The 23,905-nt window shown below is 51.8% G+C and overlaps 1 protein-coding gene across 5 annotated transcripts in view; it reads right to left on the bottom strand.

Annotated features, from left to right (window-relative positions):
* The window catches only part of LSS (lanosterol synthase), a 34,566-nt gene that overhangs the window by 4,897 nt on the left and 5,764 nt on the right, over positions 1-23,905 (bottom strand). For all 5 annotated transcript variants that reach the window (XM_042954771.1, XM_042954772.1, XM_042954770.1 and 2 more), the window contains 16 exons: positions 22,700-22,796; positions 20,466-20,601; positions 20,040-20,148; positions 19,357-19,475; positions 17,489-17,586; positions 16,993-17,020; positions 14,954-15,010; positions 14,202-14,273; positions 13,823-13,873; positions 12,978-13,127; positions 12,265-12,361; positions 11,298-11,403; positions 2,911-2,976; positions 2,302-2,382; positions 1,594-1,764; positions 532-610 (listed from right to left, as the gene is read on the bottom strand). In XM_042954771.1, coding sequence (XP_042810705.1) covers positions 532-610; positions 1,594-1,764; positions 2,302-2,382; positions 2,911-2,976; positions 11,298-11,403; positions 12,265-12,361; positions 12,978-13,127; positions 13,823-13,873; positions 14,202-14,273; positions 14,954-15,010; positions 16,993-17,020; positions 17,489-17,586; positions 19,357-19,475; positions 20,040-20,148; positions 20,466-20,601; positions 22,700-22,796 — 1,517 coding nt within the window. The remainder of the gene's footprint in view (positions 1-531; positions 611-1,593; positions 1,765-2,301; positions 2,383-2,910; positions 2,977-11,297; positions 11,404-12,264; positions 12,362-12,977; positions 13,128-13,822; positions 13,874-14,201; positions 14,274-14,953; positions 15,011-16,992; positions 17,021-17,488; positions 17,587-19,356; positions 19,476-20,039; positions 20,149-20,465; positions 20,602-22,699; positions 22,797-23,905) is intronic.

Here is a 23,905-nt window from a genome sequence, read left to right as displayed (position 1 = left end):
GCTCTAGCAGGTGGCTAAGGGGCTCCCTGAACAGAGACCCTAGCCAGAGAGCTGTCAGGCTCCCAGAGGTGGGGGGGTTTCCGAGGGAACCTCTGCAGGCCATCCCCCTGCTACCACCCTAGCTCTGGACCCCTCGCCCTGCAGCAAACCCTCTGGCCTGAGTTACCAGCCCCTCACAGCTGTCAACCCTGGACTCATCCAAGGGAGGGGGTCAGCCTCGTGTGACCTCGTGACCCCACATCAGAGGAGACAGGTGAAGGTGCTCCTGCACTCCATGCTGAGGCAGAGCCTGAGGCTATCCAGCGTCCTCTGCCCCAGTACCACCAGCCCTGCCTCCGAGCCAGGGCTTCATTTGTAGACCTGCTTCCACAGGCTCTCATCAGTGGTGTTCACTAATCTCAAATCCCCAAAGCTGAGACCCCGCCCGCGAGGAGGTCACCAGGGACACAGGGACAGCGTAGGGCTGTGAAAACATTCGTGCAAATCGAGGTCGGTGGTGGGCCTCGAGCTCTTCAGACCTCCTCAGCATACCTGGGGCCAGTCGCCATTGGGGAGCTGTTTTCTAAGCAGACACCGGACTCCCTTCTCCAGGGCCTCTATGCAGGGATGCCTGGGGGGAAGAGGAGGCACTGAGTGCACCTGCCACCACTCTCTGGGGGAAGCGCCTCTGGCTACAGCCCAACCTGCACCCGCACCCTTGCGCTACTGGCACGAGGCAGATGGGAAATCCTGCGTGGTGACTGAACTGGCGCTGACACACACAAGGAACCAGAACCCACCACGAGAGTTAGCACGCTGCAGGCTACCACTGCACGTTTTCTACCCAGAATCCCAGAAAAATGCAAAAGGCAGCCAATGTGGAGGCGAGCAGGCCAGGTGGGCAGCCCCACACATGTGGCTGGCTGATGGCCCCGCCTGCCCCAGACCTGCCCCAGGGCCCTGCCACAAGACGCTGCTCTTTTGGACAGAATGAGCTGAAACCTCATGGCTGTCCGGCCCACTGGTCCTCAGGACCCTCTGAGGGCCGCACACGCCACATGTGCTAATCTTCACTCATCGTGGAAAGGGATGACACCCCAGGACTGAGGGTGCAGGACTGAGCTTGGCTGTGGTAGGCAGATTGGGGGTTGGTCCCTGAGCCCCCTTCCCTTGAGGTCCCCCCCACAGACTGCTGCTCCTGCTCACACTGACCTGGCCTAATTTTGAGGGAGTTTCAGGAAGATTCCCCAAACGGCCTCAAAACCAACAAGACCGCACAGGCTGGGACACTACGCATGTCTGTGTGCACATATGCACACGTGCACACACGTGCATGTGTCTGTGCTTACACACACACATGGAGGCAGGAGGGCCCAAAGACAGCAACTGCAGGGACTTGCCTCACCCTACGCTGTTGACACAGGCCTCTTGTCTCCCTTGTCACTTTGGGTGGTCTTCTAAAAGGCAAGCCTCTCTGCAGGAAGCCCCGTGTTTGGCCAAACATATGCCCTCGCCCTGCAGGCCTCACCTCCTCCCACGCCTGCTCACAGATCAGCCACCCACACCCCACTCCTCCCAACCCCACTACTTGGGGATGGGTCTCGCAGCCCCCACCTGACGGCCATGAGCCCCATCAAGGCCCAGGATGTGTTGTGGATCTGGGACGTGGCACTCTGTATGTAACGCCGCTGCTCGCAGGACTCAAAGTCTTCCCCCCAGCCCCCATCCACCATCTGCTGGGATAGCAGGAAGTCACAGGCCTGGGAGACCGCCGCACACACAGCCCTGTAGAGACCAGCAAGACAGGAGATGCTGTCACTCCAGGGAGGTCCCAGGCCCGATGGCCCACTGGCCAGGCCTCCCCAGGGGTAAGGGGAGGAGAATGGTGGGGGGGAGGGAGGCAGTCTGCACCCCAGTCCCACCCACTATGTGAAGTGAAGGGCACAGAGACACCTGCCTCCTAGGTAGGCTGGGAAGATAAACTGAAAAGCTCTCTGGCTGCAGATGCCGCACAGGTATGACCACCCCGAAACACCACAAAACAGAGCTGGGTGAGGTGGCTGGAGACAGCTCAGATCTGAGCCGCCTCCCTTCTCTCAGCCCAGCCCAGAGGGTATCCCACTGGGCGTGGGGGCCACGCAAGCCCAAGGTGCCCCTCCACACACAAGCCAGAAACTTCCCAGAGCAGTGTCTTTACTAGAAAGGGTGCTGTTGGCTCATGAGCTTAGAAAAATACAAAATATTTCAAAGGAAAAGACACCCCCAACAGAATGTCCTGCTGAAAAGAGCCTCACTCCAGCAGGGACAAATGCCCATACTCACCCGCTGCTGTAAGTCTGCCCCATGCAGGCGAAAGCTTCCAGCCCAAACCAGGTGCCGTAGGTGAAGCAAACTCCCCAGGAGCTGGAGGGGAGACAGAGGAGGACCTCAGCCTTGCAGTCTCATTCAGAAGGGTGTGTAAAACAACAGGAATTCTGCCGGACTTTGGGAACACCCTCCATCACGGAATCAAGGAAGCTGGGGTGATTTGCAAGAAACCCATCCACATAGCCTTCAGCAAGCAACTGACTAGTGCCCCCAGGCTGTCAGGCCAAGAAAAACACACCTGCCACCCCCAGCCCTCACAAGATGGCTCCAGCTGCTGCCGCCACAAAGCAGTGTAAGAACTGATGCACACCCGGAGGAAGGAGTAATCACAGACACAACAAACCAGGCACCAGGCCACCGAGCCCTTCCAACACACTTGGCCAAACCGCTTTAACAGTGAGCTGAGCAAGCACCGCCAGGGTGAGGCCAAGTGTTCAAAACTGAACAAGGCCCACCAGAAATCTGTTGCTGGCAGCTCACTCCCGGAGCACACGACTGAGCATCACAGGAGCACAGAAGAGCAGAGCCCTCCCATCCCACGCGCACAACCGGGAGCTCACTTACCCTTCCCAGGAGCCGTCAGCCCGCTGCTTCTGCCGACAGAACTCCAGGCCCTGCTCAAGCGTCTCCCTGGAACACAGAAGGATGGCTAACCAACAGAGCAATCCACCCACCCTGAGTTCACCCGTCCCACGGCCTCAGAAGAATGAGCAAGGTCTCCCTTACAAAAATAGGTAAAAATAAGCCAACAGTTGAGAGAAGAAATGCAAAGGTCAGAGAAGAAGGGATGAGAGGGCAGAGGAGGGAGAAGCAAACTGACAGTGAAAAGAAATGCAGGAGGGAAGTAAAATGTCAGCAATGAACCCGTATTACAAGCAGCTACAGATACAGACAAACTCTGTTTCACCGCAATAATGTCACTGACACGAGTTTCAGTAAATATACAGAATGAAATTTTAAAAAGAAATGAAAAATTAGAAAATAATAGATTTTGAGGGCAGAGATCCATCCTAAGTCTAACTGGTACTTTAGGAGAATAACTGGTTCCCTGAAAAGGCCAGAGTGAAGATACAAATACACCCTCCAAGGTGACCCCTGTGACCTTCACCAACAGGTACCCACACCCATGTCATCCCATCCCTTGGGCGTGGGCAGCACCTAAGACTTGTTTCCAAACAACAAATTGCAGCAAAGCTGATGGGACATCACTTCCGTGACTCGGGCACAGGGAAGTCTAGCTTCTGTCTCGCAAGCAGACTCCCTGGCCCTTCCCAGCTTCATGAGACACCACAGAGGTGCCCAGATGGCAAGAAACTGAGGGTGGCTCCAGACAACAGTCAGAGAAGAAATGAGACCCTGAGGCTGACATTTTGCAAGGAATGGAAACCTGCCAGCAACTACATGAATGCCACAAGACCCTCCCTTAGCCGCTGCTCAGATGAGATCCCAGTCCTGGCCGGCATACTAGCTGCAACCCCATGGAACCTGCAGCAGAGCACCTGGTTAGGCTGTGCCTAGGTTCCCAACCCACAGAAACTGTGAGGCAACAGACATGTGCTGTTTGAAGCCACCAAGTCTTAGTAATGTTGTGACTCAGCAAGAGATAACAAAGGATGAAGGCACAAATGAATAATACTAGCAACCAAAGAGTGATGTGACCACAAGTATAGTGGAAACTAAAAGGTTAAGAGAAAATAAGAAAACTTTCGGCAGCATATGGGAAAACTCAGAACGCACAAACTACTGGAAAAGTAGCTTCTCAAAACCACCTCAAGCAGAGAGGGAGCCTGGATGGTTCTACAACTACTAAAGACAAGAGTCACTTTGCCCAGAAAAAGAAGTCCAGGCCTAAAAGTTTAAAAGGTAAGTTCTACTAACTCACCAACAATGATCATTCTAATGTTACACAAACTCTTTCAGGAAACACAGGAGGAAGGAACACCCCTTGTTATTCTGCAAATCCAACAGACCATATAAAAGTGATGTAGCAAAGCACAATTTTCAGGCTATTGATTAATGAACAGATGCAAAATTCAAATCTAAATATTAAGAAACTGAATACAGCATAGATATATGCCAATACTAAGTTGGATATATGCAATACTAAGTTGGCATAAAACCCCTCCAGAAACAGAGGGATTTTAACACTAGGAAGATCTATAGTAATCATCTATGACATTAACATATAAAAGAGATTATATTTATCATCCTTACAGAGATAGAAAAATTATTTCCTAAAATATAACACCCATTCACAACAGAGGGAAAAAACAACTTAACAAAGTAGCATTAAAAAGAACTTTGTCGGGGCGCCTGGGTGGCTCAGTCGGTTGGGCGTCCGACTTCGGGTCAGGTCATGATCTCGCGGTCCATGAGTTCGAGCCCCGCATCGGGCTCTGTGCTAACAGCTCAGAGCCTGGAGCCTGTTTCAGATTCTGTGTCTCCCTCTCTCTCTGACCTTCTCCCACTCATGCTCTGTCTCTCTATGTCTCAAAAATGAATAAACGTTAAAAAAAATTAAAAAAAAAAAAAAAAAAAAACTTTGTCAGGAGCACCTGGGTAGCTCACTTGGTTAAGCATTGCACTTCAGCTCAGGTCATTATCTCATGGTTCATGAGTTGGAGCCCCACATCGGGCTCTGTGATCACAGCTCAGAGCCTAGAACCTGCTTTGGATTCTGTGTCTCCTCTCTCTCTGCCCCTCCCCCGCTTGCGCTCATGCTCTCTCTCTCTCTCTCTGCCCCAAAAACAAACATTTTAAAAACAAATCAAAAGGGACACCTGGGTAGCTCAGTCAGTTAAGCATCCGACTTTGGCTCAGGTCATGATCTCACGGTTTGTGAGTTCAAGCCCCACGTCGGCCTGTGTTGACAGCTCAGAGCCTGAAGCCTGCTTTGGATTCTATGTCTCCCCCTCTCTCTGCCTCTCCTCTGCTTGAAGTCAGTCTCTCTCTCAAAAATAAACATAAAAAAATTTTTTTTTAATTACAAAAAAAGAACTTTGTTAACCTGAAAAGGGGTAATTAACAAAAACCTACAGCAAAAATCATTCTAAATGGAGAAATATTGGAAGCAGTCCCCTTTAACATCAGGAAATACTACAAAGATGCCACTACTGCCACTTCTGCTATGCAGGCTTAGCCAAGGCAGTAAGACAAAGAAAAATATATCATTTGCAAGTGATAGGACGGTCTAGGGAGAAGACTCAAAAGAAGCCAAAATTAATTAGAATATAAAGAGTTGCCCAGATGGATTCACTGGTGATTTCTACTAAACATTTAAGGAAAGAATTATACAAAGTGTCTACAGTGTTCTCCAGAGAACAGACACAGAGGGAACACTGCCTGATTCATTCTATGAGGACAGCATCACCTGAATACCAAAAGCGAAGACATCACAAGAAAGGGAAACTATAGAACATTATCTCCCAGCAGCAGAGACACAAAAATCCTCAAGAGTATTAGCAAATCAAATACAAGAACATGAAAGAATTATATACCACAAACGATATCCCAGGTACATAAAGCTGATTCCACATTCAAAAATCAACTAATATACTCTATTAAATCAACTAGGCTAACCCAGACCCAGTCACAAAAATATATTACAGGATTCCACTTACATGAGGTAAGAAAAGACAGAAAACAGAATGTGGACTGCCAGGGAATGGGGGCAGCAGAGATGAGGAAATAAAGCTAACAGGTACAGGGGCACCTGGGTGGCTCAGATGGTCAAGCGTTGACTTTGGCTCGGGTCATGAACTCGCGGTTCATGAGTTCAAGCCCCACATCAGTCTCTGTGCTGACAGCTCGGAGCCTGAAGCCTGCCTTGGATTCTGTGTTTCCCTCTCTGCCCCTCCCCCACTCGCACTCTGTCTCTCTCTCTCTCTCTCAAAAATAAACATTAAAAAAATAATTTAAGGGGCGCCTGGGTGGCTCAGTCAGTTGAGTGTCCGACTTTGGCTCAGGTCATGATCTCACGGTTTGTGAGTTTGAGCCCCACATCAGCCTCTGTGCTGACAGCTCGGAGCCTGAAGCTTGCTTCAGATTCTGTGTCTCCCTCTCTTTCTGTCCCTTCCCTTCTTGGGCTCTGTCTTCTCTCCTTCAAAAATAAATAAACATTAAAAAAATAATTTAAAAAAGACAAAAATAAAAATGATTAAGGTGATAAATTTCACATTAGGTATATTTTAACACAATAAAAAAAAGAAAAAGTCAACAGCATAAGAACCCATGACTCCACGTTAATAAACAAACAGGGGAAAAGCAAACAGTAGAACACCAACTAACACATATGGAAAAAATGACAGTTTTGTAGCCATCATGTAAATAATGATTCAGGCAAAAATCATCATCAGATGATAAAACTAACAGGTAGAAGTTTGATGAGAAACAGGTCACTTACATAATCTAACACTTTCTCCCACAAGAAAAAAACAGTAACTTCACAGTGGAGAAAACAAGTGGTCATCACCTTAATCACAGGGTCCATGTTGACGTGCGCATCCTGGTGGCATGCACTAAGAAGTCCCCATCACTTTTGTAATCTTCCTGACATAAATGCGTAATTTCATAACCTGAATCTAATCATGGGGAAACACCAGAAAAACACATGTTGAGGATATTCTACAAAAACTTGTCACGAGCCTTAAAAATGTCAGTCGTCAACCCCAAGGAGACACTAAAGGATTGTTCCAGGGGGAGACTAACAGCTGGCAGCTCAGTTCAGTGACCCTGGGTTAAATCATGAGGGAAGATTTTGCTATAAAAGCAACTTGGGCAATTTAAATGAATTCTGTAGATTAAACAATAGGATTATATCGACATTAATATTATATAGTGTTAATACTGTGACTTGTATTTCCATAAGAGAATATCCTTGTTAAGAAAGGCTAAAGCATTGGGGCATCTGGGTGCCTCAGTCGGTTAAGCATCTGACTCTTGATGGTGATTCAAGTCATGATCTCACAGTTCTGAGATCAAGCCCCACGTCTTGCTCTTCACCCTGCTTGGGATTCTCTCTCTCTCTCTCTCTCTCTCTCTCTCTCTGCGCCCCTCCCCCACTCTTTCTCTCCTTCTCTCAAAAATAAATAAACTTAAAAAAAAATTTTTTTAAAGAAATGCTAAAGATTTTAGGGATTAAGGCACATCGCATTTGCAATTTACCCTAAAATGATTTTGGAAAAAATATACGTTGAAGGAACACAATGAAGCAAATGTGAAATGTTAACAGCTGAAGAATCTTGGTAAAAGATAAAGAGGAAAGCTTTGTACTACTAGTATAATTTTCCTGTAAGCTTGAAATTAAGAGAATTTCAAGTCAAGGTAGTAAAAATGGAATGTTCCATATGTGTAGCGTCACAGTACCTGGCTACCTCAAACTATATCTCTAAAACTACCCCAGATAAATTTAAAATTTTAATATAATAAATTAATACATTTATTTAAATGCTTCTGTTCAAACTGGCAAGAGATAAAAATGGTCTAGAGCTTTAACACAGTTAACAACAGTCACTCTGTGCTTCCCGAACTGTTGCCCCCACCCATCCCACTATTCCCCTTGGGTCGGGGAGTCCAGGCCGACAGGGGAAGTGACTGGGACCAGGACAACACTACCAGGAAAGGGCAAGGGTGGAGGAGGGGGGGGATCTCCCCACACAGGCTGACCCTAAAATCATGTGGATCTAGGGGAAAATAATGGTTCTGGATGAAGATTTAGCAAGAGGACACTAATTAAGGTTAAAATGGGGAAAAGCTGAAAAATGACAATGAAAATTTAGAAATACCCAAGACACTACTGGGCCACTAAAACAATGAAATGCCTACAACCATCACAACTCCTGCAGGAGGAGAACGGGACTTCCTGACATGGAAAGTCATCCCCTGCTCTCAGACTCCTCGCCAGCACCAACTGAGCCTGCCCTATAGGACCCATGGAAACGTGGAGATCAAACAGTCCTCACAGATTCCTCCCAGCAATGATGAGCTGCTTGCTTCTGCATTCTCCAAGATTCCTCCAAAGGGCACACTTTTTTTTTTTTTTGAATACTTCCTAAAAAGATGATCCATTAAAAAAGGTCAATTACATGAGAGTGTCACTGAGGACAAGCTGTACCCGGAGGAAGGGACCAGAGATCACCCTTCAGCGCAGTGCATGGCTCGTGGACCCCCAGGCCCAGGTGACAAAATCACGACGAGACAGAGGTGACAATATCATGACTAGACAGACACAGCAACCCCCCAGCAGCTGTACCACCTGTCAGGACAGAAGAAAACCAGCAAATCACAACTGGAAAATCCTCCATTTTTTTTGGAAATGAAGCCTCATACTCCTGAACAACTCCTGGCCAGAGAAGAACTCACAACAGAAATAATTTTAACCGAATGATACACCAAGACTTACTGTATCTTAAGTGCACATTTAAAAAGCCTGAAAATCATTTTAGTATCCATCTAAGTTAGAAAAAGAAAGTAGAAAGAAAATAATAAAGAGCAAAAATTGGTGAAACCAAAAACAAACATCAAAAACATAAACATAGCTAGACAGAATCAAAGACTAAAGATGGTTTCTGTGAAAAGACTGGTGAGATTGATAAGCTGCTGGTGGAGAAGAGGTCCAAGGTGCCAACATCAGGAAGGAAATGAGGCTATCAGTGGCAAGGGAGCTGTTGAGCACTGTGGGCAAGCTCTGTGCTGATCCACAGAAAATGGAGCCAAACAGGAAAATCCCCAAAACTGATAGAAACACAAACAAAAGGAAATCTGTACAGTTCTATAACAAGTAAAGAAACTGAACCTGTAAATAAAAATTTAACCCTTTCCGTCAGAGGGAACTCAGATATAGCACAAACCTCACAAACTCTTCCAGAAAATCTAAAAAGAAAATATACTTTCCAACTCCTCTTACAAGTCCTGCGTTACCTTCTTGGGAGAGCCTGACAAAGACATTGAAGGGAAAGAGCAGACTGGTTTCTCTATAACCACAGTGGTAAAAATCCTTTCAAAAGTACTTTTCTAACTAGATCCAGCGATATCCAAAAAAGAAAGCACACCACGACCAAACTTGAGTCTATTCCAGGTTTGCTGTGAAGCATGAAACAAGGAGATCACACTGGATGAAGGGTTATCTACAAAAGTGAATGAACGTACCCCACAACACAGAGTCCACTCCTACGTGTCCTCAAGAAAGGGGTACCCTGGGCAAGTACAGAGTGTTCCCAGTGGGATAATTCACAGGAACCCACTGAAAGGCTCCCAAGGATCCAAGACAAACCAATGGATAAACAAAGTGTGGCATCTGCACCAAACAGAAATGCCGCCAGCAAAGAGGGTGGGCTGCTGCTCCGCAACCACCAGCCTGGGCCTCACCGAGCACCAAGCCGAGTGAAAGAAGCCAGACCCACGAGTCTGGCTGTGGGACTGATTCCCCAATTGCAGGATCAGAGCAGCCCGAGAACCAGGAGGGCAGCTTCTGGTTACATCTATGTGCCCACTTGGTGATAATTCATTAGGCACCACACATAGGAGATCTGTACACCTCTCTGCATATGTGTCAGACATCAACAGGACAGGCTTATTTAAAAACTACCGTTTATGGGGACACAGGTGGAGTTGGGGGTACAGATCTTTCTGACCTTCATTAAGAGATGTGAAAAGTAACTCATTTTTGCATTACAGCTCTGCCACTCTGAACCCTCAATACACATATTTGATATAGAACTGACTTCAGAACATGGATTCCACTTTTACGCAGATTTTTCTCGATAAATATCATACTGTACTGTAAATATATTTCCTCTTATTATTTTAATGTTTTCTTTTCTTTAGCTTACTTTATTACAGTATATATAACACATAACCTACAAAATACATGTTAATCAACTACTTATGTTATCAGTAAGGTTTCTAGTCAACACAAGACTATGAGTAAAGTTTTTGGGTAATCAAAAGTTGTATTGGGGCGCCTGGGTGGCGCAGTCGGTTAAGCGTCCGACTTCAGCCAGGTCACGATCTCGCGGTCTGTGAGTTCGAGCCCCGCGTCAGGCTCTGGGCTGATGGCTCAGAGCCTGGAGCCTGTTTCCGATTCTGTGTCTCCCTCTCTCTCTGCCCCTCCCCCGTTCATGCTCTGTCTCTCTCTGTCCCAAAAATAAAAAAAAATAAAAAATAAAAAAAAAAAAAAAAAAAAAGTTGTATGCAAATTTATGGGGCGCCTGGGTGGTTCTATCAGTCGACTGAGCATCCAAATTCAGCTCAGGTCATGATCTTCAGGGTCGTGAGTTCGAGCCCCACATCAGGCTCTGTTGCTGACAGCATGGAGCCTCGAGACTGCCTTGGATTCATTCTGTGTCTCCCTCTCTGCCCCTCCCCTGCTTGCTTGCTCTCTGCCTCTCTCAAAAATAAACATTAAAAAAAATTTCTTTTTCAAATTTTTTTAATATTTACTAATTTTAGAGAGACAGAGACAGAGCGTGAGCAGGAAGGGGCAGAGACAGAGGGAGACACAGAATCCAAAGTAGGCTCCAGGCTCTGAGCTGTCAGCACAGAGCTGACTCGGGATTCGAATCCACGAACACTGAGATCGTGACCTGAGCCAAAGTCGGACACTTAACCAACTGAGCCACCCAGGCGCCCTCCAAGCCCCCCCCAAAAAAAATTTTTTTTTTAAGTTACACACAGATTTACAACTGCACAGGGGTTTGGCACCCCTAACTCCAAAGTTGTTCAGTTCAAGGGTCAACTGTACTTTAGGGCATACAACTAGACTCAGGAACACTGGAAATCCCTTCTGTTATTAAGTGAGTTTTAATCCACAGAGTCCCCTTCCTGCAGTGAGCCACCCACCCCAGCAACAACACGCTCTGTGTCCTGTGTGGCAGCATCTCAGCTCTCGGCTCCTGAGCTGATGACACCCGTGGCTCAGTGACCAAACATCCCTGTGCCAAGACCACCCTTACCGGATCTCCCTGGCCCTGTGGTCCGGGAAACGCTCATGGAAAAGTTTCAGTGCCTGCATCACAGCTGAGGTGCATTCCACATATGTGTAGTCAATCATGATGTCCCCTGGAAGAGGGAAGGAAGAATCGATGCCTCTCAGCTTCACCTTGTTGCCCAATTTGGCAGCTCAGACCACACCATGAAGAATGCAAAGATCATAACATGCAGACCTACATGGAACATCCAGAGCCTGAAGGTCCTCCAGAGGAACAAGGCAAGAGACCCCAGTGACTGGCCCAGGAGACACGGCCACTGGTGGGGGAGAGTGGCCGGCACATACACAGTGACCTGGAGGCCCATCTGGCTACAGGAGAGCTAAGCCAGTGGGAGGGGAAAGGAGAGGGGTACAGGGCAGAGCCACCCCAACTAGACCACATTTAACAGTTACAGAAGCGAGACAGAGACCTGCAAGCAGGGTACAGGGGCATTTGCAAGGTTTGCAAGGAGAAACTCAGGTGAAGGCACTCAGGTAAAGCAGCTGCCCTTACAGACCGGAACCATGCGCACAGCAGGGAGGACACAGGGCTAGGGGGTCCCTACCGACACCCTCTTGCCAGGTGCCTGAGCTCCATGAAGAGCACAGCACGCAGGACACAGGGTGGTCTCCACGGAGGATGGAAAACAGAGCAGGAGCCAGCCCAGGCTCGAGCCAGAAAGCCAGGTGACTCCTCTGCCAACCTCCGAGAAACAAAACCACAGCTTTTCCATTCACAACCACAGGCACTATGGCCACCTTCAGAGGCCAAGGAGCACAGAACATTCCAGTGTTTAGGGAGTGCTCCTTAAAGGATCCACCGTCATCTGCCAACACCTTTGTTGGCACTGCTCCCACCCTGGGGGAGGAACTCCGGGCTCTGGTTGGCGAATCCATCTCAGGGCATGCAGGGCCCCTGGGTCTGCGTACCACCTGGCTGGCCAACCACTCACCAAAGACCTCCGAGGGGTTCAACAGCTCCAGCAAGTAGCCCCCACGCTTAGTCTCATAGGTGGCAAACCCTCCATCAGGATTTCTCATGTCCAGCAACTAAAACCAGAGAGAGGGCATCCTGAGAGTTCACTCATGTGGTTAAGCAGGCGGGAGAGCCCACAGGTTGTGGCAGACCATTCTAGAAACACCCAAGGCTAAGACGAAAGGGGCAGGGATGGGGAATGGGGGACCAGTTCTCATATTAAACTGAGACCTTCAGTGCCTAGAGGAGTGGGCCACAACTTTATCAATCAGGTGCTCTACGAGTGACCATCTGGGACCCTGACATGCACCTGCTTATCCATTTATAAGTTACACGTGTGCTGCCAAGCCACACGCTCTCCATTGTAAAACACGCACAGAGTGGGTGTACTGAAAGGGTTTTACACAAAAACAAACAGAAGTTCTCATCTTTCTGCAGATAACCCGTGGAGAATACCAGCCTTCCCGAAGGCAGCCCCTGGGAGCAGCCAGATATGCAAGCCTCCAACACAGGGCTCACGGCTTCCCAAACACAGATGCTGTCAGAGGACATGCCCCTCTGGGCTTTCAATCTGGCCCTGGGGATTTGTGGACACAAAAGCCACGGGAAGTGCAGCTCCTACGCAGCACGAAGTGGACCCAAGGGGTGGCGGCGGGGCAGCCGGGTCTCCCTCGTGCCCAGCAGCCTTACCACAGCAACAGCATCATAGATCTGCTCTCGTGCGACATGCTTGGTGACAAAGGGACACTGTTCTTGCAGGAGAAGGATGGACTTCAAGGCCTCAGCTGTGCAGTCACTAACAATCCAGCCACAATCCAGCGTGCTGAAGGGGAAGCCACCCTGGAAAGTGTGGGGCCAGTCATGGCCAGGGCAGAGGGCCGAGCCCGTACCCTGATCTTAGGACCACCCGAGGTGATGGTACCTCCCTCACCCAGGCAGAGCCCTGGCCACCATAAAGGTGCAGCCGCAGCCCCACACCACACACATGTAAACAGCCTCCCAACCTGCTGTGAGAAGGTGTGCACTGCATCCACACTCCCACACGCCCAGAGGAGCTGCCCTCCACCCTCTGCAGCTCCCTCATCACCCTAAACCACATTCCGACAGCGTATCTGGTATCTGCATGTACTGCTGTCTAATAGCATCTCTGAGGCACAGGTGTGTGTGTGTGTGTGTGTGTGTGTGGGTGGGTGGGTGGGTGTGGGTGTGGGTGTGGGTGTGTGTGTGGGTGGGTGGGTGGGTGTGTGGGTGGGTGGGTGGGTGGGTGGGTGGGTGGGTGTGTGTGTGTGTGCACAAAACACTTGTCGTGGCAGCATGAGGAAGCCCCACACGGCTCACTAACTCACCCACACAACTCCCCAGTCAGGGAAACCTTGAGTGTGTTGGTGAAGCCCCACACCGTGTGTCTATCAGAGCAGGAAGCCACAGGAGACCGAGGAAAGAGCCCTCTCAACTAGCAAGGCATAGCTAACTGTGGTGGTCTCTTTTGGAGCGCAGGGCGTAGGACTTGGGGCAAACAGGGATGGCCGTGGTACCTTGCTCATCTGGCGGTAGTACTTCTGGTAGTCAGGGGGGCTGTCTAGCACCTAGGTGGCATCCGCATGGCACATGCAGAAAACAGAGAAGGCCCAGGTCACCATCAGATGCAGACACCAGAGCCAGTAGGGGCTGGTGCAAAATACACAGGGACCAAGAGCCACTGGCCTACTGCCCTCTCAACCATCGGGGCCAAAGGCACCCTTTAAAGCATCACCCCGTGGCCCAAGGCCTGCCACCCCCATCCACTGCTGGGGAAACATGACCAAGGCACCACGCGGCACCAGAGAGGGCAGACCAGGGTGTCAAGGCAGAGGTGAGGAGGCGGTACCTCTGCGTGCAGAAGCCCCACCACCCCCAGGTCAGATCCGACCTCACCTGTGAGATCCGGAGAAACTCATGTGCCTCCTGCAGGGAAGACGAAAACTCGGGCCTGTGCTGTGCCCCCGCCTGGAAGAGACAACAGAGGCTAAGCTGCTCGCTGACACAAGCCTGCACAGATGAAGTGGTTCCCAGACAATCCTGGTGACGTTTTGCCACCACTGGGAAACAGGAGCAAACTCACCACAGTCTCAGGCTCTGGATTCTGCTGACAAGTCAGAAAGATGTGACAGAGAAATAAAGTAGGCAAAAGAGACAGTCCACACCACATCCAGTGGAGCCCAGCCCAGCCCATGTCCAGAGGATCCCTGCCCCATCTAAGGCAGACCACACGTGGCCCTGACCACTCTTCAAGGTTCTCCAGAATGTCACCACTCTCAATCCTACCAGCACAAAAACACATTCTGGTTTCCCTCCAGCATGTGCTCAGAGGTACCCATAATGAGCAATTTGAATGTTGAGAAAAGCCTAGAGCCCACTCTCCCTGCTAGAAGCTTCCTGCCCTGTCTCCCCAGGAACAGACCTTATACGCTCCCTACTCCTAAAGCCTCCCAGCTGGCAAGATCACTGCCAAAACTTCTGGGCAAGATCACTGCCTCAGCAAGACCATCGCCAGAGGCCTCGGAGTCCAGGTGGACAAAGAGTCAGGGCCAGCAAGTGCCACGTCCACATTGGGTGCAGGGGTGGACACCCAGGAAAGTCAACTGGAGCCACGGGAGGCTAAAAAACAAGGAGGCAGAGCCACGTACCTCTAGCAGAGCCTGGATGGCAAATGAGGTGTCCCACACCTGTGAGCCGTTGGTGCCCTGCACGCAAGCACAAGCCATTAGAACAGCAGCTGCAGCCGGGCACTTGGGTGGCTCAGTCAGTTGAGCATCCGACTTCGGTTCAGGTCATGATCTTGTGGCTTGTGAGTTCGAGCCCTGCATCGGGCTCTGTGTTGACAGCTCAGAGCCTGGAGCCTGCTTCAGATTCTGTGTCTCCATCTCTCTCTGCCCCTCCCCCACTCATGTTCTGTCTCTCTCTCTCTCTCTCTCTCTCTCTCTCTCAAAAATAAACATTTATTAAAAAAAATTTTTTTTAGAACAGCAGCTGCAGCTCCCTCTACCCACCCACCACTGCCCAGGATCCTCGGGGATCGAGGGCACCTCAAGGGCCGAGGAGGAGTCTGGGGGCTCACAACAGCTCCTGCAAAGTGGTGGGAACCTAGCCAACTCCTGACCTAGGCTCCATGTTCTGTGCACCCCTCAATGCCCCTGAGGGCCAGAAAGGGGACGTCTCTGCAGGCAGATGAAAGTCAGGCAGCTCCACCTGCCTTCACCAGGCCACCAGTTGGGACAGAACCCTCTCAGGGCACTTCCAGTATCTGGACAACCACTGCCTGTGACCTCCACTGTCCCAATACCCAACAACAGGCTTTTGCCCCAATCACAATGATGACCCAAAACACCCCCTCACTTCTAAGTACACCTGGAGGTGGTGGGGCCTGGCTGAAGCCTCAACAGAGCTGGGAAGGCCCCCTTCAAATCCCACCCTGGGAGCCTAGTTCATTGGTCAACACTCTGGTCCCACCAGAATGCCAGTGGCCAAATCCCAGTGACACTAAGATAGACGGTGACAGACACCTGGATGATAGGGACAGGGATGGCAATGCCAGAGCCTTGCCAAAACAAAAACCATGGCCTTGCAGGACAATATATAGGAAGGACACCTGCCACCAGGAAAGCCTCCTGGCCAAAAGAAACCTGAACTGGATCAAGCCTGAGGGTCTAAATGCCAGTTGCAGGAAATACAGGGCACAGAGGAAACAACCAGTCAGATCCAGAAGGGGGATGCCCTAGGAACCAATCAGTCATCCAGGAAGGAAGGGCAAGCACCCAGAAGACCACTGGGCAAAAGTGGCTTCGAGGACCAGTCACCTGGCTCAAACCCTGATGCCAACAAACCTGCCACAAAACCAAACTAGGGACTGTCATCAACCCCATAAGGCAAAAGTAGTGTGATTTTACAAGAACAAATAAGCTGGGGTGCTCAAGGAGTCAGAGGGGATGGAGAGCCCACACAGGGGTTTGTGACCTGCCTCCACTTGGCATGTAAGAGTCAGGGAGCTGGGAGTAAGGCAAGGACGCCAAGGCGAGCTCTGTACTGGGCAGTGCTGGGTCCATGTGTATCTGTCCCAAGGGCCAGTGGCCTATCTGACCCAAGAACACTGCCAGAGGCTCTGTGTTTCCACACTTAGCCAGGTGGGTGACAGTACACATTGTCACCAAAACTCCCACAGGGTGAGGCAACAGTTCCCAGGCTGACCGCTCTCAGGTCAGCCCTAGCCACACTGTGACCAGATACCTCCACCCCCAGGGTCACACACAGGAAATGAGCCAGGGAGGAAGGTGGTGGCAGAACACCATTTACGATAAATGGCACAAAAAACAGAGCAGCGGACACAGAGAAGGGCCACAGGGGAGCACATCTCAGCCGGGGGTGCGAGGACACAAGGCTGGGGGCATGAAGCACAGGCTCCCCTCCTTCCTGCCTGACGCCCACCTCCCATAGGGGAGTTGCAGACTCTCAGCCTTCCCGCAGCCTTTGGGGCCTGTCGGCATTGCTGTCACACGGCACACGCCCAGGAAGCACCCCAGCTGTCCCCTCAGACTCAGGACTGGGGATACCAGCGGCCGCTCAGCACGTGCTGCCAGAACTCACTGTGAGGACTTATTGAATCTTAACAAACCTAAAGAGCAGGAATGGTTGAAAAGGAAGCAAACGGCCACGGCTTTATAGCCTTTACCTGCATTTTCATGCCATCGAGACCCAGCCTGTGAGGACAAGAAAAGCCCAGGTCAGGAAGCAGAGGGCAAAGAGCTGAAGTCAGGCGGCCACCCAGAGCCCAGCTCACCCCACTGCTGGCAGCAGACCCACCTGGCAGACCCACCCACCATGGTCCCAACTGCAATCAGTGACTGACCCATTACTCTTGTCAGCGAGGCCTTTCTGACATTCACCAGAACCTGCCCCATGCACCCCCAGGCTTCCTAGCTCTACCTTCCCAAACCACCAGAAGTTCTTGCCACATAACAAATCTTTCAACTCAGAGATAACCCTCACCATCTTCCACACAACCCCTGAAATTCCTGGTTCCAAATGTCACTATACACATACGTGATCTCCACGCCTGCCACTGTGCTGGGGAGGCCCCCACGCACGTCTGCCCTTGGCTCTCAGCCATGTGCGTCAGGGACGAAGTGTGATGCTGACCAGCCACAGGCCCTTCCAGCTGCACTCACCAGAGGTAATCAGGAATCCTGGAGATGTGCTCCTGGAAGGCAGAGGAGTCCGGCCCGTCCACGTACCAGCGCACAAGCATGTTGATGGTTTTCGAGATCTGCAGGAGACACAGCTGAGTCAGGACCTTGCTCCAGACCTGTAGTGGCTCCCAAGCATGAGGACCACAGCCCAAACACTGGGCCCCCAGCACAGCCTCGCTCCGGGCCAGGTAAGACCTTCGACTCTAAGCGAAGCAACTCACTGCTCACCAGGCCCCGAGAGCCAGAGACCAAGCCAAGTTGTGCCGCCAGAAAGGGAGATGGGAACGGCCTGGGGCACGTGCACAGACAGAAGACAGAGCGTCCTGTGAGAAACAACGTGAGCCGAGGCAACTGGTGAGCAAGCACAACCACCATGAGGGCTGGGGGTCCCCCAGGTGGGCATGCAGGGTGTGCCTTGAATAACTCAGAGACGCAGAACAGGATGACAGAGAGACAAGACCTGTGTGGCATGGACTGCTTGCTCATGACAGAATGTTGGGTTTTTTGGTTTTTTTTAAAAAATGATTTGATACTTTTTTTTTTAATTTTTTTTTTAACGTTTATTTATTTTTGAGACAGAGAGAGACAGAGCATGAATGGGGGGAGGGTCAGAGAGAGAGGGAGACACAGAATCGGAAGCAGGCTCCAGGCCCCGAGCTGTCAGCACAGAGCCCGACGCGGGGTTCGAACTTGTGAACCACGAGATCATGACCTGAGCCGAAGTCGGACACTTAACCGACTGAGCCACCCAGGTGCCCCTTGATATATTTTTTTAATGTTTATTTTTGAGAATGAGAGCGAGAGAAAGCGCATGCGCGAGCATCAGGGAAGGGCAGAGAGAGAAGGGGACAGAGCATCCAAAGCAGGCTCCACACTGACAGCACAGAGCCCGATGCGGGGCTCAAACTCACGAACCATGAGATCATGACCTGAGCCGAAGTTAGATGCTCAACTGGCTGAGGCAGGCAGGCGTCCCTGGACAGAACGTTCTAAAGGCCCAAACCTCCCACTCTGGCTTCTCATAAGCAGTTAAGTGCTGTTCTCATGTAGGTCAGCCATGCTTTACTCAGTGCTGAGCCGAAAGCCCATGAAAATCACACTGCTGCTAAGGGAACACGACTCACTGCTCCACTGCTCCGTCGAGGCAGGACAACCCACCAGGCTGACTGAGGCCCCACAGAACACCAGGGAGCAGGCTGCAGAGCGGAGCTGCAGGATGCCACACCAACTGGACTTCCCCAGAGAGGCCGCGGCACGGCCCACCAGGGGCCCAAAACAACAACGTCCCCCGCGGCTGTCACCCCACGGCCGTAAGGCAGCCCCCCAACCCTGCACCGGCTGGGGTGCACCCGCCTTTGCATGCGTGTCCACACCCGGCCTCTGTCAAGCTCCACAGCCTCATGACGCAAAGCCAGGTCAGGAGCCTGGAGGCTCGGAGGAGAGAGCTCCGAGTCACCAGGCGCGGCAGGAACCAGGACTGGAACCCGAGAGCCCCGGCACTCCAAACCCCACAGGACAAAGGCAGAAAATGAGTTCTAGGGAAGACACTCAAGAGAGGCCAAGCATCCCTCCCAGCAGCCGGAGAGATCTTGAGAGGCAGCCCCAGGAGCAGCACTACACACTCACCAGGTGACAGGAAGGGAAGGGAGTACTAAGTGCAAGACACAGGGGACAGATGGGGGTCCTCTCTGCCAGGCTCTCATGGGAGACATCACCTCCAGGAAGACCCCCACTCCCAGCTCCAGAGACTGGCCTCGAGACGGCCTTCTGCCCCAGCTCCTCCCCCCACATGGGCTGCAGTTGGGTGCCCACCCCAGGCCCAGACACCCAGCAGTGGGATCACTGACCGGGCCAATGCTAATGTACTTGGAGAAGCAGTCATCGGCCACGATGTGCTCGTATAGCTTCTGGATGGCCCGCTCCCGCACGCTGGTGCTGTGGTGGCCCTCGTACAGGTTGAGTAACACTGCGGGGAGTCAAGGGTGTCAGCACAGGGCAGCACCTGGGGCCTTCCCCATGACCCTCCTGGACATCCTGGTATGCCGCCCTGCCCTGTCCCTGATGCCATGTTCAGGGTCCACTCCCCCGAGTGGAACTCCAGCCTGGGTGCACCTCAGCACTGACCGGGGCAAAGACCCAGCTCCCACCCCAGGGCTCAGCACAGAAGACGTGAGCAAGACGACATGTGATCAAGGGAACATGACCCACACGCGGCACCCCATGCTGGCCCCCAAGCCACCAGGGTTCTCGCAGGAAGATGGGTCTGAGCTGGGCCCCACAGGGTCCTGCCCCTTCTCCCCTAAGGAAGGAACAAGCGTGCCCTCCAGGCCTGCAGCCTCCAATCCTCTTGTCCAGGAGCCCCAGCCACAGGCTTGCTCCAGAGGTGAAGACAGGGCAGGCCTACTGGACACGTGGCGCACACGGTAGCCCTGGTCACCACAGGACCCAAACGACAGGCGGTGAGGAAGAGGAGGAGAGTCAGCATCATTTTAGGTGTAGGAGGCCCACCAGCCCCTCAGAAAGCACCCACCGTACACCACACGGAGCAGCCAGCTGTGCGGCGTGTACAGATCATCAGGGCACACGTTGTTCCTCTGCGCCGGCCAGTCGATGCTAGCATAGTCCTCCACGTAGAGCTCCTGGGGGGCAGCAGCGCCTCAGCACCCTCCTCTGCCCACTCCCTTCCCAAGGGCATGCCCAAGGAACATCTGCACCCCTAGCCCCATCTCAGTACCTCCTTCCCCAAGACACAGCGCAGGCCAGGACTCTGCTCACAGGTGCCCTGAGGCCATCCCACCGTGCAAGCCCTTTTGGGAAGTCACTTATGATATGGGGAGGTGCAGGATTCACCCACACTTCACAGAACTCAGCCCTGCAGGGTCTCCGGCAAGCAGGCGTGTACAGTCGGGACTCAAGGGTAACCCCACACCTGGGGTCCCTGCCCAGGAATTCTTACCTGACGGAGGCTCTGGACCAGTGGGTCCTCCTTAGCGCTCAGCCGGATGGCGTAGCAGTAGCTCATGGGCAGGTAGACCTGTCGGCAGTGGCACCAGAGTGTGGAGGGATGTGCAGGCACCCAGTCAGGAAACAGCCTGGGGAGACGGCATGTCAGCAGGAGATCTGGCCCCACCATCACCACCAGTACAGCCCAGGCCCTTCCAAGGGTGGAGTCGGGGTAGACGGCTATGCTCAGCCCAAGTCGGCATGTCACAGCCACGTTCCTATGGGGTGCCAAGGAGCACAGTCTGCAGGAGTGACAACCACTCCTCTCAGTTCAGCTGGGCACATCCTAAAACCAGGAGACTTGACTCTTAAACTTTCAGGACTGTCTGTGGGTTCAGCTGGGACAAAGGTACCACAGTAATATAAATTGTTAATAACAGAAACAGGGTGAAGGGTCTACAGGAACATTCTGGACTATCTTTGCAACTTCTTTGGAAATTGAAAACTGTTCCAAAATAAAAAGTTTACCTAAAACCCTTTTGAACTGGCACATCTTCCCAAGGACTGAGGCTTGGAGAGTTATCACCACCAACACGTTTTTGCCCAGTTATCCTGACCTCAGCATACACAGTTCCACCAGCTTCCCACGTAGGTGGGTACCCAGAGTATTTTCCCCACGCTTTCCCTTCAAGCCTCCTATTCTCGTGTGTGAGAGGCATGGGCATGCCAGTCACGAGCTGGGCAGGCTCCCGCTCTCCCAACCCTGTCCTCAGGCCACTTCCCTCACCCTCAAGGGCTTGTCTACTCACTTTAAAGGGAGGTATTTTACAATCTCTCTGTAGCTGGTGGTCCAGGATCTCTGGTCCCCCTCCTGCACACATTCCTTGCATCTTCTACCCACCCCTTCAAAACCACTCCAGGAAAGACTGGCAGTGCCCTCACAGCCTAGCACTGACTGCCAGATCCACCATGTAGGGGCACAGACAACAAACAGTGCTCTGACACCCACACACCCTCCTGGCACTCTGCCCATTCCTTACACACCAGGCAGGTCCAGGGTGCAGCCAGCAGGCAGCCAGTGAGCACCATTGGGATAGCCTCAGAATGCCTCCCGGACTCCTCCCAAGTGTAGGCCTTGGGTAACAGACCCCCTCCCACTGCCTCCTCACTGCCCCTCAAGGCTGCAAAGGCTTGGCCCTCAGCACTTTCATCAGGATCTTTCACCCAATGCCTCTCCTCTACCAAAGGCATCTAACACAGAAGCCCTCCAACCTCCCTGATAGCTTTCTGGGGGGCTGCAACATCACTCGTGTGCTCCCAGGAGCCAGCAGGGGCTCTAGCAGGGGGCTCACCTCCTGACGGGGACTCTGGGGGATCTACACACACGTGAATGTTCTCTGGGAAGACGCCCATAGCTTTCAGTAGATATTCACAAAATGTGAATATCATTGATTGGAAGTATCACATTAGTGTTGATTTGACTAAATATTTATTTATTTATTTATTTTGAAAGAGGAGAAGGGCATGTCCACGAGCAGGGGAGGGACAGGGATAGGGGAGAGAGAGAGAGAGAGCAAGAATTCCAAGTAGGCTCCGTGCTATCAGCGCTGAGCCTGACATGGGGCTCAATCTCACAAATTGAACAGTGAGATCACGACTTGAGCTGAAATCAAGAGTCAGATAATCAACCTACTGAGCCACCCAGGTGCCCCGATTTTACGGAGTATTTAAAAAGCACTGTGGTTCTGTTGTAACATGGAAATTCTTCTCTTTTAAAGATACACACTGAAGTGTTCACAGATAAAGTATGATGTCTGGGATTAACTTTCACATTCACCAGCAGAAAGCTAAGGGAACAGAACAAACAGCACAGCACACTCCAGTGCTGAGGCTGGCAAGGGCTGCATGGCCTACTGCCTTCTTGTCTCCACTTCTACAGATGCTCAAAACATCCATAACAAGACACAGGACAGCACTGGTTCTCCCAGCCCTGCAGGGCCCCATCCACCTGCCACATGGCCCACCCCCACGGTACCTCCTTCCGTCCTGCCCAACTGGGAACCCCTTCCATCTGTCTGCAGGATTCAGCCAAGCAGGCCTCCACCAGGAGCCTAACACAGCCTCACTTCACAGAATGGACCGCCTCTTCATCTGGGGAACAGGCAGCAAGCGATCCAGGGCCCGTCACACAACTCAGCAAGGCACTGGCAACCCAGCTACACATCAACCTCAGAAGGACAAACATACCACATCTCTGGGAACAGAGTGTTGAGGCCTTCCCAGCTATAAACATTCAGGACAGCCAACCAGAACTTCCCCCAGGAGGGGATGGCCACAGCACCACCTGCAAAAGAGAAAAGGCCCAGATCATCTGCCTCTTACTATGAAGATTAGCTCCTCAGAAATCACGTGTACCTCTTCTCACATGAACTGAAGATAGTGCTAAGGATCCTCCAACCCCAGATGAGCAGCAGGTTCCAGAGCTGCTCAGAACCACCCAACAGCACAGTTGCTGAGTGGAACCAGCTGTTTCCCCAGAATAAGTGTGTCCAGCCCCAAGACAGACATTCATAGCCTCCACCTGCAGGAAGGCAGCTACCTGGGCAGGCGAGGGGCCCAGATGCACGCAGCAGCCTCAGGCCTAGAGAAGGTGATGAGGGGAAGTGAGCATACACTCAGCTTTCTCTCTTTGGGGGACCATACCTAACTGTTCCTCATCTGGGACTCCCTACTTGGCAGACATGTCCATGCCCCAACATGGCGTTCAGAGACACTCAAGACACCAAACTGGGGCCACTTCCAGAAGCACCAGGCCTAGGCATAGAAACACTGTCCAGGACATGCTTCCCAACAAGGCCTCACCCCAAACCCAGGTGTGTAAAGTCAAACACCCACAAAGCTACTAGGAAACTCCTTCACCACGCAAGGAACCAGAAAGCAGCCTTGAGGCTAACGACGAGTTCACCATCAGAACAACACCTGTGAAGAACAACGCAGGATCTATTAGAATGTCCACCAAGAGGCTTAATCTAGCCTGGTGGGTCAGGAAGCGCTCCCACAGAAGTGACAACCACAGTGCTGGATGAAGGCTAAGTAGAAGTTCCCGGGCAGCAGGGTGGGAGTGGGTCAGGAGGCTCTAGGCAGAGGAAGTACCACATACAGGGCCCAAGGTAGGAAGGGGCCTCAAGGAACTGACGGGAGGCCTCTGTGTGAGCACGGAGAGCGAGGAGGACAGGCAGATCATGGAACGTCTGTGACACACAAATGGGAGAGACCTTGCCCAACCTGTAGAGCAGCAGGAGCCAAGACGCCCCCCAGAGCTATAATCTGTCACCTTCAGAGTCCAGAGGGGAGGGAGAGGCGCCAGCTGCTGGAAGCCCCACGGGGTGTGTGGGAGGGTGACTGTGGGCTAAGCAGAGCCAGCTGCCTTCAGAAAAGCCACTCCAGGTATAG

The sequence above is a fragment of the Panthera leo genome, chromosome C2 (genome assembly GCF_018350215.1).
Source record: "Panthera leo isolate Ple1 chromosome C2, P.leo_Ple1_pat1.1, whole genome shotgun sequence".
Taxonomy (NCBI): domain Eukaryota; kingdom Metazoa; phylum Chordata; class Mammalia; order Carnivora; family Felidae; genus Panthera; species Panthera leo.
This window is presented reverse-complemented; position numbering and strand designations above follow the sequence as displayed.